This window comes from Euleptes europaea, chromosome 18, assembly GCF_029931775.1.
Source record: "Euleptes europaea isolate rEulEur1 chromosome 18, rEulEur1.hap1, whole genome shotgun sequence".
NCBI classification, from domain to species: Eukaryota; Metazoa; Chordata; class Lepidosauria; order Squamata; family Sphaerodactylidae; genus Euleptes; species Euleptes europaea.
This window is the reverse complement of record NC_079329.1, coordinates 6,137,707-6,150,471: the sequence shown is the minus strand read 5'-3', so window position 1 is coordinate 6,150,471 and position 12,765 is coordinate 6,137,707. Positions and strand designations below refer to the sequence as shown.

General features: G+C 52.4%; 1 protein-coding gene and 2 non-coding genes across 3 annotated transcripts in view; all 3 read right to left on the bottom strand.

Moving 5' to 3' along the window:
* Positions 1-706: 706 nt before the first annotated feature.
* Positions 707-12,765, bottom strand: part of CHD8 (chromodomain helicase DNA binding protein 8) — a 37,839-nt gene continuing 25,780 nt past the window's right edge. Inside the window, exons 26-37 of the mRNA XM_056864084.1 lie at positions 11,321-11,435; positions 10,250-10,325; positions 9,542-9,605; positions 8,631-8,826; positions 7,687-7,895; positions 6,613-7,203; positions 5,524-5,669; positions 4,286-4,534; positions 2,819-2,926; positions 2,255-2,434; positions 1,538-1,660; positions 707-1,215 (exon numbers count right to left, since the gene is read on the bottom strand). Coding sequence (XP_056720062.1) covers positions 733-1,215; positions 1,538-1,660; positions 2,255-2,434; positions 2,819-2,926; positions 4,286-4,534; positions 5,524-5,669; positions 6,613-7,203; positions 7,687-7,895; positions 8,631-8,826; positions 9,542-9,605; positions 10,250-10,325; positions 11,321-11,435 — 2,540 coding nt within the window. The 3' untranslated portion in view covers positions 707-732. The remainder of the gene's footprint in view (positions 1,216-1,537; positions 1,661-2,254; positions 2,435-2,818; positions 2,927-4,285; positions 4,535-5,523; positions 5,670-6,612; positions 7,204-7,686; positions 7,896-8,630; positions 8,827-9,541; positions 9,606-10,249; positions 10,326-11,320; positions 11,436-12,765) is intronic.
* On the bottom strand, positions 4,115-4,214 carry LOC130491015 (small nucleolar RNA U6-53/MBII-28). Its single transcript, XR_008933852.1, has one exon. It is a non-coding gene; the product is annotated as a small nucleolar RNA U6-53/MBII-28 (small nucleolar RNA).
* On the bottom strand, positions 10,401-10,508 carry LOC130491014 (small nucleolar RNA U6-53/MBII-28). Its single transcript, XR_008933851.1, has one exon. It is a non-coding gene; the product is annotated as a small nucleolar RNA U6-53/MBII-28 (small nucleolar RNA).

Genomic DNA, 12,765 nt, shown 5'->3' with positions numbered 1-12,765 from the left:
AAGAAAAAAAAAGGAGGATCAGCTACAGGAAGCTCTAGCGTCTCTTTCCCCACGGCCCCCTGCCACCCCCCCAAACCCACCCCTCTATGACTCGACTCCCCACAATTCATTCCCACAGCCTCAGCCATATTACACAAGACATATTACATATTTATAAATATAAACCCCACCCACGAAGAGACAGGGGACGGAGGGAAAGGGAAGGAGACCCCCCCACACATACCGTGCTCCCATTTTGCACTATGTTACAGCACATGAACCTGGGGGAGAGGAGGGGGAGAGGAGGGGGAGAGATGAGCAGGCTGCAATGGGAGTTGGCGGGGGAGGAAAGGAGCTGTGAACGATACCCAAATCATCTCGGCCAGGCCCTGGGGTGGACTCGCTGTGCTAGGTAGATCGAAACGGCAGCCTCAAAGGCCGCTTTTCCCCATGAGCGCCAAGGAGAGGCAGGACTTGCTGACCAAAATTAATAGCCTTTTTAATTTAAAAAAAAGCCACACAAGGAGCACCCTTCTGGGAGAACAGCTGTCCCGGCAACCCTGGCTGGGTGGAAACGGGCCCGGCTTCGCTCTCCCTGCAAGCCGTGTGGCTCGAGGGCAACTCGGCCAGCACGTGCCAAGCGGGCCGGGAGTCCTCGCGCCCGTCAAATTCAACACCGAGGGCATAGAGAGTCCCCCCCCCCAAGGAAAGCTGGCCCCCGTTTGCGTTCTCCCGTCCATTTCCGGGCTCGGTTCAGTCGTCCCCTTCCTCCTCCCCGTCCTCGTCGCTGGAGTCGGAGTTGGCTGGCATCATCGGGTCATCGTCGAGCAAGGAGAAGTCCCGCTCCGAGCTGGCGTAGCCCTGAGACAAGTCGTCCATCTCGTCTTCCTCCTCATCCTCGTCCACGGGCTGGGGGTGGCCCAGGTGCAAGTGGCCCGTGGCGAAGCCGGCGTGGCCCAGCGCTGGGTGCAGCAGGGCGCCAGAGGAGGAGGAGGCGGTGGCGGCTGCAGTCGAGAAGGGCATGTATGAGAGAGGAGAGCCGTGAGCTGGCCCGGGCTGGAAGTGGGCGTGATGCAAGGAGAGAGGCCCTGCGGCCCCCAACTGGACCCGGCCGGCTCCCATCAGCGCCATCATGTTGGAGAATTCCATGGGAGTCTGGCGGCCCCGCTTCTGGGCACTGTCGGCTGCTACCGCTCCTGGCAGGAGACGGTTCATGGTAGGATCTGGCAGGAAACCCTGTTGAACGGAAATTCAAGAAGTTAAAAAGCTGCAGTGCTTTCATGCCCTCCTCTGCTGCCCATTAAAAACACACTATATTAGGTGCTTTGGAGAACAAGCAGGATAATGCTGCTGCAGTTGTCTTGTTTGTGGGCTTCCTAAAGGCACCTGGTTGGCCGCTGAGTGAACAGATTGCTGGACTTGATGGACCTTGGTCTGATCCAGCAGGGCCTTCCTTATGTTCTCTCCAGGATCAGAGGAGCATGCCTATTACATTAGGTGCCTTGGAACACAGGCAGGATAATGCTGCTGAAGTCATGTTGTTTTGGGGCTTTCTCACCTTCTTCCCGTTGGCAGAGAGGCTGGCAGCCTGCATTCGCTCTAGCCCCACCAGGCAGCTCGGCTCAATCGGAACCGGCTTTGGAAACCGGGGCCACCGGTGCTTTCGGCGTTCCTCCATATACTGGGGAAAGAGGAGAAAAAAGCAACCATATTAATGGCTATTAAGGAGCGCCGCTTTGGGCACCGCCCACAAACCTTTGAAGTTAAGAGCTCCAACACATATTTATTTACTACAATCCTTCAAGTGTTACATGATCATATGCATTTCTAAATGCCAAGCTTTTTCACGCCAACCCAATCTCTACTCTGGATCAGGGGTGAAGAAGAAGAGTCGGTTTTTAGATGCCGACTTTCTCTACCACTTAAGGAAGAATCACACCGAATCTAGCCATTCTGCTACAGAACATTGAATAATAATTTTTTAAAATGTGCAGGAAGCATCACAGCTTGGCTCAAGAGACAGGTAAGAATCCAGGATCTCAGATGCCTTCTCTGGGTCAATACACTACATTGCACACACAGAGCCACTGCTTATTGGCAGGTTCAGCCTGGGGCCACGAGGAACTAGCCCCAACTATAAAAGACATGGTCTGCACATTTGTGGAAGAAAGAGGGCGGCGTGTCGGTGGAACCTCCACCCCAAATAATTTGGCAGGCAATATTCATGTCTGTGCAACTTTTTCAAATGTTAAGATGAATGGGACCAAACACTCACGGCCAGGAAACGAGGGTCCACGGTGAACTCCGGGTGGGCCTGCAGCCACACCTCCAGGTCTGCCCGCCGAGGAGCGGCATCGCCCACCAGCAGGGTCCCATCCGTCTTGTTCACCACCGGGATCCGGGCTTCGAGATCGATGTCGGGGCCTCTCAGCGCTTCCAGACACTGCAGCTCCAGCTGAAACCCGAGAGAAAATAAAGAAACACTGAGGGAGGAAAAAGAAGTGCTGAGAGAAAATAAAGAAGCACTGAGGGGGGGAAAGAAGGTCTGAGAGAAAATAAAGAAACACTAAAGGGGGAAAAAGAAGGTCTGAGAGAAAATGAAGAAACATTGAGGAGGGAAAAGAAGGGCTGACAGAAAACGAAGAAACACTGAGGTGGGGGGGAAAGAAGGTCTGGGAGAAAATAAAGAAACACTGAGGCGAAAAAAGAAGGGCTGAGAAATAATTAAGAAACACTGAGGGGGAAAAAAGGCCCCAGACAGACACCCCACCTCCCAAACAGCTTCACCTCCTAGGATCCAAAGCCCAGATTCTCTCCCTGCGGCCATTCGGCTGCTCACCTCCACCATCTTCTTGCTGCTCTTCTTCTGGGTGACGGCGGGACGGTCCCTCATGGTGCCATTGGGGACCAGTCTGTGCTTCTGGAAAGTGAGCTTTATTCCTTCTTCCTAAGAAAGGCAAAAAAATCAGGACCTCACACTTCTGAGGTGTCGGGGGGGGCATTGATGTGTGGTCCCCCAAGCCTCCCAAATCCCTGTTGATATCAACACCCAACTGTTGAGGGAGAAGTATTCTGCACAGGTTGTCTTACGGAGATTTCTTTCCCCCCAGCATTCATATTGACCTTCCGCCCCTCCTCTAAGGAGCTCAGCAGCATCCAGGAGCGAGTTATCCCATTTCTTGCTTCGCAAGTGCCGTGGGAGATAGGTTAGGACTCCAGCCCCGTAAGGTTTCTGACTGGCCATTGGAGATCTGACAGATACTGCCTGATGAGTTTTCTCAATATGTATACTTCTTTTGTGTGTGTGCAAGACAATATTTTTTAACACGGTATGTTCATTTTTAAAAGCATCCTGCTAAACTGAGCTCCTGCTTGAAATGCTGAAGAGCGGAAGTGCTACGCATGACCTCACTCCCTGGCTCCACCTTCTGCAGCAGCCATTTTGTGGTTGTGCCCACCACCCTGTGACAGAATTCCACAGGTGCCTGACCAGGCTGAAAATGTTGGGGACCCTTTGTTTAAGACACCCAAGACTTCAGTTGTTGCCTCAACAGACTTAACACTGCCCTTCCTCTGGACTCATTACACCACACTGGCTCACTGGTGAGGGTTAGCTCAGAGGTGTTTCACAAACCTTCAAAAAATCGGGGCGGGAGCGAGAACAGCTTTTTACAAAGGGTAGACCGCAAAGAAACCCAAAGGAGCATTCTTCAGAGACTGCCTTGTACAATACTTTCTCAGGCTATTATTCCTACTTAGAATCATAGAATCCCAGAGTTGGAAAGGGCCATACAGGCCATCTAGTCCAACGCCCTGCTTAATGCAGGATCAGCCTGGCCCTAGAGCATCCCTGACAAGTGCTTGTCCAGCCTCTGCTTAAAGACTGCCAGTGAGGGGGAGCTCACCACCTCCCTAAGTAGCTGATTCCGCTGTTGAACAACTCTCACTGTAAAAAATGCTTTCCCTAATATCCAGCTGATACCTTTCTGCCCGCCTTTTCAGATGGGGGAAAAAGGGAGGTTGGTATAAAAATCCACACTGGGCATTTTCCCTTCTTTTCGACTGGCTTTGTTAAATGCAACGCCCTGAGCAGACAGGGTAGATTCTGAACTTATGCGTCAAAGAATACAAGGAGGCGCCTCAGTGCAAGAAGTAACACTCATCCAAACCCCCTTTTACTGAGCTCGGGGGGGGGGGGGGTGTTTCAGTATTAGCATGGCAAGTCATCACAGGCAACCCTCTCTCGCGATGGCATATTACAAAACCATTTTGGCATTGGGGGGGGGGGTGCTGCCGATCCACTCACATCTTTGATCTGCACGGTAAACTCCTTTTCTTGACCGCCGTGTCGGAGGCGGGTGAAGGAGGTGGCCCCTTCCTCCTGAGACGCCAGCGGGCAAATGTGGGGGATGGGAGAGCTGGTGTAGTCCCCGTGCAAGCGGGGTAGGCTCTCTCCCTGGCCCACGCAGGCGCCCGCCTGGCTCTGCGCTGAAGGCCATTTCCCCGAAAGCACAGCCTGGCATACCATGTCGATGCGGTGGATGAGAACGCGGTCCTGGTGGGGGAGACACACAGAGAGAGAGAGTTAAGCACGGCCTGTGTGAATTATGGGTGTTTCTTTGGTTCGATGCTTACAGCTGTCCCCCAAATTATTTTAATGACTTACTTACTTACTACTTTATTTATTTATTACTTATTTATAGTCCACCTTTCTCACAAGGACTCATAAGAACTTAAGGAAGGCCCTGCTGGGTCAGGCCCAGGCCCATCAAGTCCAGCAGTCTGCTCGCACAGTGGCCAACCAGGTGCCTCTAGGAAGCCCACAAACAAGACGACTGCAGCAGCACCGCCCTGCCTGTGTTCCACGGCACCTCATATAACAGGCCTGCTCCTCTGATCCTGGAGAGAATAGGGATGCATCATGACTAGTATTCATTTTTACTACTAGCCATGGATAGCCCCATCCTCCATAAGAACATAAGGAAAGCCCTACTGGATCAGACCAAGGTCCAGCAAGTCCAGCAGTCTGTACTCACAGTGGCCAACCAGGGGCCTCTAGGAAGCCCACAAACAAGACGACTGCAGCAGCACCGCCCTGCCTGTGTTCCACGGCACCCAATATAATAGGCCTGCTCCTCTGATTCTGGAGAGAATAGGTATGTATCATGACTAGCATCCATTTTTACTAGTCGCCATGGATACCCCTCTCCTCCACGAACATGCCCACAAGATGGTGGAACTTATTGGGCATGTGATCCAACTGGCTTCTGAGAGAGGCACCCTCTCTTTTCAGGGTCCCGAAAAGCCAGCTTCGAGGGTGGTCGGAAACAGCGGGAACCGTTATCGACAGGGCTTGGTACAGACAGTAAGTTCCCTTATGCCAAATCCTGCACCCTGCAAACATTTCCTTCTCATCCTTTACTCTGTCTTCGCTGGCCACAGTGCAGGACTCGGGTATCCTGGTGAGCTCTGCTCAGGATGGGAAACTGAGCCACAGAAATTCTGGAGCCACTCTGATCTTAACTCGGGCTTCCGCACTCTCACCTTCGGCCACTCGTGGGCACGCTGGCGTTCTTGCAACAGCAGGTCCGAAGCGCTGGGCTGCGGGGAGTTGCCTTCGTGGGAGGTGGGCAGGGAGAGAAGTGACTCCTCCTCCTCAAACAGTTTCCCGCCACAGGAGGCCTCTTCACCTGAGCGGGGAACGAATAAAAAGCCGAGGAGGATCGTCAGAGGACAGACTGGCCGGCTGCCACGGGAGGCAAAGCCAACCACAAAATGGCTGCTACAAGAGGTGGACACACACAGGGGAAGCTGGGGACGAGAGGAGTAAATTAGAAACATACACCGGGAGAGAGGAGTGAAAGAGAGGCCGAAACCAGCACTGTAGTGGCAACTGCCACCGAAACGATATTCATTTAACCTGACCAGCCAATTAGACCTCCAGCGGTCATTCGGAAGCCCTGCTGGGCAGGAGTTACCACACATTTCAAAGAACCCTTGGCGGGCGCCAGGAAAAGTGTTGCCGGGCGCTATGGCGTCCACGGGCACCACACTGGGGGACCCCTGCCCTAAGGCAGGCAAGTGCTTTTATTTGGTTGGAGAGCCTGCTATGTCTTTGAAGAAAGAAGTTGGTATAATATGATAAGAGAGTGGTGATTTGATAACCAACTGGAAGGGCCGTAATACAGAGGAGGGTGCCGAGTTGTTTTCTGTTGCCCCAGAAGGTCGGACCAGAACCAACGGGTTGAAATTAAATCCAGAGTTTCCGTCTAGACATTAGGAAGAACTTTCTAACAGTTAGAGAGATTTCTCAGTGGAACTGGCTTCCTCGGGAGGTGGTAAGTGCTCCTTCCCTGGAGGTTTTTAAGCAGAGGCTGGATGGCCATCTGTCAGCAATGCTGATTCTATGACCTTAGGCAGATCATGAGAGGGAGGGCATCTTGGCCATTTTCTGGGCATGGAGTAGGGGTCACTGGGGGTGTAGAGGGGGGAGACAGTTGTGAATTTCCTGCATTGTGCAGGGGGTTGGACTAGATGACCCTGGTGGTCCCTTCCAACTCTATGGTTCTATGACTCTAAGTTCAATGCGGGGGAGGAAAGAGCCCCCCCCCCAAGCACCATAGTTTCACTCACCCTCACTGTCATCAGAGCAGCCAGAGGAGGAGGAGCAGGATGAAGAAGCAGAGATCTTGCTGAGGTCGAGCTCCGAGTCAGAGTCGTCGGCCGAGTCCGGCTTAAAGGGGAGGGCCGGGGGCTGCTGGGGGGCGGGCAGCTCGTGCAGGGGCGGGGGGAAGAGCATGGGGGAAGCAGCGGTAGTGGCAACAGCTCCGGGGAGGGCCAAAGGGGAAGGCTGCGGGGGTGGTGGGGGCGGCGGCAGCGGCGGCAGCGACGGGGGAGGCGGCGTCCCCGTGCCCCCGGCCCGACTGTGCAGGTGGCTGAGGCGAGCCGCCAGGAAGGAGAAGTCCGGGTCCTGCATGATAGTGGCGTCGGTCTGGCTGAGACCGTGGCGTGCCGCGCCCCGCAGCAGCTCTCCGTCATGGCGTCCGCACTGCCACCACACGGGCATCTCGGGCCCGGGGGCCTGGCACAGGGCAAGCCGCTCCTCCAACAGGGGGTGGCACAGCACCTGCTCCCGCAGACGCCGCAAGAGGTCGATGCGGTACAAGGTGCGCGAGGCCCGCTCCTCTGTGATGGGCTCGATGAACAGCGTTGGGTCTGGAGACTCTGCGGAAGAAGCAGGGGGCAGAGAAAGAGAAAAGACATATTGAGACCTGCATCGTTTTCTCCTGACGTCCTTCCCCCTCCCCCCCCCCCGCCGTCAAGCCGCAGACAATTTATGGTGACCCTGTAGGGCAGGATTTTCGAACATACGGCCTACGGGCTGGATCCGGCCCCTCAAAAACTCTTATCCAGCCTGCGAGCCAGCCATCTCCCCAATTCTTGATCTGGGCATCAAATTTTATGGTGCACATGGCCCAGCCTGACCAAGTGACATTTATATCATATCCGGCCTTTGTAATAAATGAGTTCGACGCCCCTGCTGTAGTGTTTTCAAGGCAAGAGACGGACAGAACAAGTTGGCAACAAGTTCCCTGCCAGTGAGTAGCAACCCTGGGCCTTCAACCGACTTGCAAAGGGACTATCCCGCTTACTCAAGCCCCCCGGGGGTGTTCCTGCACCCTCCCTCCTTCCCAGAGAGTTACTAACCGTCGCCCACGGCAGGGGGGAGCCGGCACACCTGCCGGCACATGGCCACGAAACCGTGGAAATACTTTGTCAGGCTCTCGTCTGTCTTCTTGTCCAGCCGGGCGAGGGCCCGGAAGCGGCTCCAGTGGAAACGCATGGTGTCCGGGTCGTACTCCACTCCAAATGTGGAGACCACGCGGTAAAAGTCCGACTGCTCTCGACGTGTCCATCTTTGACCAAAAAAAAAAAGGAGAGAAGATGAGCATCAATGCACAGGGAGATGAATTTCCTACTTAGCCAATTAATAACCCTAGGTCCTCTCCCTACCTCATAAATGTGGGCTGTCTCACAGTGACCATGGGTCACTTCTAAATGTAACAGGATGGTAGCAAAGCTGAAGCTTGACTTTTATCTTTTTTGTTCAATGCAACAGCTTTTATCCTGGCAGAAACCTGGGGCTCTTCCAGCCAGATCAGCAAGAACACTGGATCAAGCATAGTGAAGGACATGGGAATGTTCAGCCTGGAGAAGAGGAGGCTAAGGGGGTACATGATTGCTCTCTTTCAGTATTTGAAGGGCTGACACTTAGAGGAGGAAACAGTTCCTGTTGGCAGCAGAGGATAGGACTCGCAATAATGGGTTTAAATTGCGGGCGGAAAGGTACCGACTGCTTATTAGGATTTTATTTTTTTAAGTAAGAGTTGTTTGACAGTGCAATCAGCTGCGTAGGGAGGCGGTGAGCTCCCCCTCATTGAGTCTTTAAACAGCGGCTGGACAAACACTTGTCAGGGATGCTCTAGGCCAATTCTGCATTAAGCAGGGGGGTTGGAGTAGAAGCCCTGTATGGCCCCTTCCAACTGTTTGATTCTACAATGAGCTTCTGAAGACGTTATGCAGCCTCAGTGCCGATCCTCCCTTTGCGAACGGGCCTTTCCGACGTCTCAGAGCCAGCCCCGGGGACTTACCTCTGCTGCTTCTCCCGCCGCACCATCTCCTTCAGCTTGAAGGCAGCCTCACAGCGCCGCCGTCGCCGGTCCCCTCGCTCGGCCGCCTCCATCTTGAGCTGCTCCCGCTTGTAACTCCGCTGGAACGCGGTGATAAGCCTCCGCAGGCGGGCGGTGAGCGCCGAGGCCGGGGGCCAGAACAGGTTCCCCGGCTGGCCTGTGGGAAAGGGACGAGCAGGGGCCATTTTGATTTCTGCCTCCCTTCTCCCTGCCACCCATCAAGCCCCAGGAGATGAGGCACTAGGCATATTCAGGGCTTCTGCTGCCTGCTTCATCAAGAGCCTTGGGAAATCCACGGAGATTTGGAGATGGGGGTGGGACCTCAGCAGGCTATAACGCCACCGAGTCCACCCTCCAAAGCAGACATTTTCTCCAGGGGTCTGGAGATCAGTTGTTAATTGCAGGAGATCTCCAGGCCCTGCCTAGCGGTTATACAAATCAAAAAAGGGGGGCAGGGAAAGCTGTAATATGAGGGTATACAAAATTGAACAGCAGTCCAGGCTAACTCACAATTAAATGCCAAAATTTGCATTCACAAGATTAAGTAGAACACAAAACACAAAAACAATAACAAACAGGACTCTATATACATAATAAGTCCTTATATAACTCCGGTTGCTTGATTCTCCATGTTGTCAACATAGAGTCCGTGTTTCATTGTTTTGTGTTAGCAACACGGAGAATCAAGTTGCAACCTGAGTTATAGAAGGACTTTATATGAGTCCTGTTTGTTATTGTCATTGTTTTTGTGTTCCATTTAATCTTGTGAATACAACTTTTGGTATTTATTTGTGAGTTGGCCTGGACTGCTGTTCAATTTTGTATACCCGCCCAGCGGTTGGCAACCCTAGCCTTCAGGCAGTGCCGAACACCGTATTTACCTTCCTCGCCGTCCACTACAGATATTTCCTCATCCATCATCATCAGCGGATCAGGCTGTAAGAAAAAGACCAGAAACATGAACGCAGGGTCAGACGCTGCCGCCTCAACCTTTCGTTCTGCGCCTCCGAAAACCAACGAACAAAAAAATCGTTTCAACTTATTGACCTAAAATTACATGGGCCGAAAAGGAAGAAAACATTCGGGAATTCTTATTATTTTAACTTCCTTGCGATTTCCAGATAGTCTCGAAAGAAAGGAAGAGAAAGTTCCCAGCTGAGGAACATCCTGCAAGTTCACCAGGTCAGAGACAAAAGATACAATCAGCAGTGAAACATGACACATTAGACTGGGGAGGGGGATATCTGAGTACCAAGTGTCCCATGAATTTAGGGAGAAGGGTTAATGTTAGAATGCATTCCCTGACTATGTGGTACCTGCAGGGAATTATTTTATGTCAGGAACCATTAAACATGAAAAAGATGGTGTCCTGAGCAGACACACTGGCGCGTCACTCCTGCCTGTAATGTGGTTTTCAGATAAATATTTTACTTTAATTTTTTTCTTCTGCCAGACAAGTTTGGAAGTGGAATCGCTGCTTTGGTAACTTCCTTGCTTCCGGTATTTTACACCCCTGTGCTTCTTAGATTAGGCAAATCAAGATTCTGGGACTGCTTAGAAATTACAGCTCAAGGACTGACCTCTTCTTCCTGCTCCTTGACCGGGCCGCCCACTGGCTTGTATTCGGGGTCCTCGCAATCCTTGTCAAAATCCACTCTGCCGATGGGGAGAAACTGGTTAGCCACCTCTGACACAGGAAATGTTTCCTCCCTCTCCCCTCTCTTTGGGCATGCACCTCAGGACTTCTCGCGAGAAGAAAGCTAAACTCACCGACACCCGATTCAGAGCCAAAAGCTCGACTCGGTGCCTCGGTATTAGCATGGCAGGTCATCACGGGTGCGTGGCTCTGCCTCCCCTTCTTCGCCCCTCGCCCCATTTCTCTAACTCCCTCTAACCCAGGGGTGTTGAACTCATTTGTTACGAGGGCCGGATTTAACATAAATATCACATGGTCGCCAGCCCAGATCAAGAGTGGGGGTAGTGTCTGGATGCGGTGATGGCTGCCAACTTGGAAGGCTTGAAGAGGGGAGTGGACATGTTCATGGAGAAGAGGGCTATCCATGGCCACTAATCAAAATGAATACTAGTCATGATGCATACCTATTCTCTCCAGTATCAGAGGATGCCTATTATATTAGGTGCTCTGGAGCACAGGCAGGATGGTGCTGCTGCAGTCGTTTTGTTTATGGGCTTCTTAGAGGCACCTGGTTGGCCTCCGTGTGAACAGACTGCTGGACTTAATGGGCTGGGTCTGATCCAGCAGGGCTTTCCTTATGTTCTTATGGAGGGATGGGGCTATCCATGGCTATACAAAGTTAATAGTAGTCATGATGCATACCTATTCTTTCCAGGATCAGAGGAGCATGCCTATTATAGTAGGTGCTGTGGAGCACAGGCAGGATGGTGCTGCTGCAGTCATTTTGTTTGTGGGCTTCCTAGAGGCATCTGGTTGGCCACTGTGTGAACAGACTTCTGGACGATGGGCCTTGGTCTGATCCAGCAGGGCTTTTCTTATGTCTGCCTTGGCTGGCTTGTGGGCCAGATAAGAGCTTTCACGGGGCTGGAACCGGCCTGTGCGCCGTATGTTTGACACCCCTGCTCTAACCCCTGCCCTCTGCAAGTGGCCAAACCCACCAACAAACCCCCCTCACCCTTCCCCGACGTCCAGGCGGTGCTCAGCCGCAATGGCTTTCTCGTCCGGACGACCGGCCTTCTCCAAGAAGCAAAGTGTGGGGTCCGCTCGCATTGTGTTGTACTTCTCGTAGCCTGGAGGGGGAGCAGAAGGAGGGAGGGCGCGTGCTTAACCACATCATAACCTTTTCAGTAAATAAATAAATTTTATTTGCGGCTAATATGCCAGATAAAACAGATTAACCTTTTCAGTAATTTTCTTCTAACAGAGATGGCTAAAAGTACACGAGAGCAGTGGTTCACAACCTGGGGCCATATGGCCCCCCGGGGGCCCCCAGGATATTCCAAGGGGGCCACAGGTGAAAATTGCGTAAATGGGGGGCCACGGCACGAGACTAGGGGGCCACAGAGGGAAGTGAGAAGTGAAGAAAACAGAAACACATGAAAACCTAACACATGACTTTCTTCATTGCACTTCTATGCATCTTTTGCAACTGTGGATTTTTGTATCGCTGTAATATTGTGCAAAGGTTGCAGAGGCTTTGTTCTCCCTTGTATGTGAACACTGTTGTTTATTAGCATGTTGTATTCCCTTTTTATGGGGTATTTTTTGTAAATTTCAGTTTCCCAATAAGAACTGCATGTGTGCATTTTGTGTGGCTGTTTATGCTTCTTTGTTCCTTGGCCATTTACAAAGGTAAAAAGGTAAAGGTCCTCTGTTCAAGCACCGAGCCATTCCTGACCCATGGGGTGATGTCACATCCCGACGTTTCCTAGGCAGACTTGTTTGCGGGGTGGTTTGCCAGTGCCTTCCCCAGTCATCTTCCCTTTACCCACAGCAAGCTGGGATCTCATTTTACCGACCTCGGAAGGATGGAAGGCTGAGTGAACCTTGAGCCGGCTACCTGAAACCGACTTCCATGGGGATCGAACTCAGGTCGTGAGCAGAGCTTTTGACCTGCAGTACTGCAGCTTAACACTCTGCACTCTTACAAACACAACATTTAAATAGCTACCTTTCTACAGGTGAGACAGGGGGGCCACAGGAAGGAAACAAAGTCAGAAGGGGGCCACGGTCGTAAAAAGGTTGAGAACCACAGAACTAGAGCTCTACATTCTCAGGTTACTGTTCTGTACTATCCCAACTCCGCTACCCTATGCGATCGAAAGAAGGCTGTCAGGATGCAAAGCTGGGGATCATGGCAGAGGTATTTGAGTATTTGAAGGGCTGTCACCTAGGGCAGGGAGGTGTTCCTGTTGGCAGCAGAGGATAGGACTCACAAGAATGGGTTTAAATTGTGGGAGGAAAGGAACCGGCTGGAGAACCAGCGTGGTGTAGTAGTTAAGAGCGATGGTTTGGAGTGATGGACTCTGATCTGGAGAACCGGGTTTGATTCCCCACTCCTCCACATGAGCAGCAGAGGCTAATCTGGTGAACCGGGTTGGTTTCCCCACTCCTCCAAGG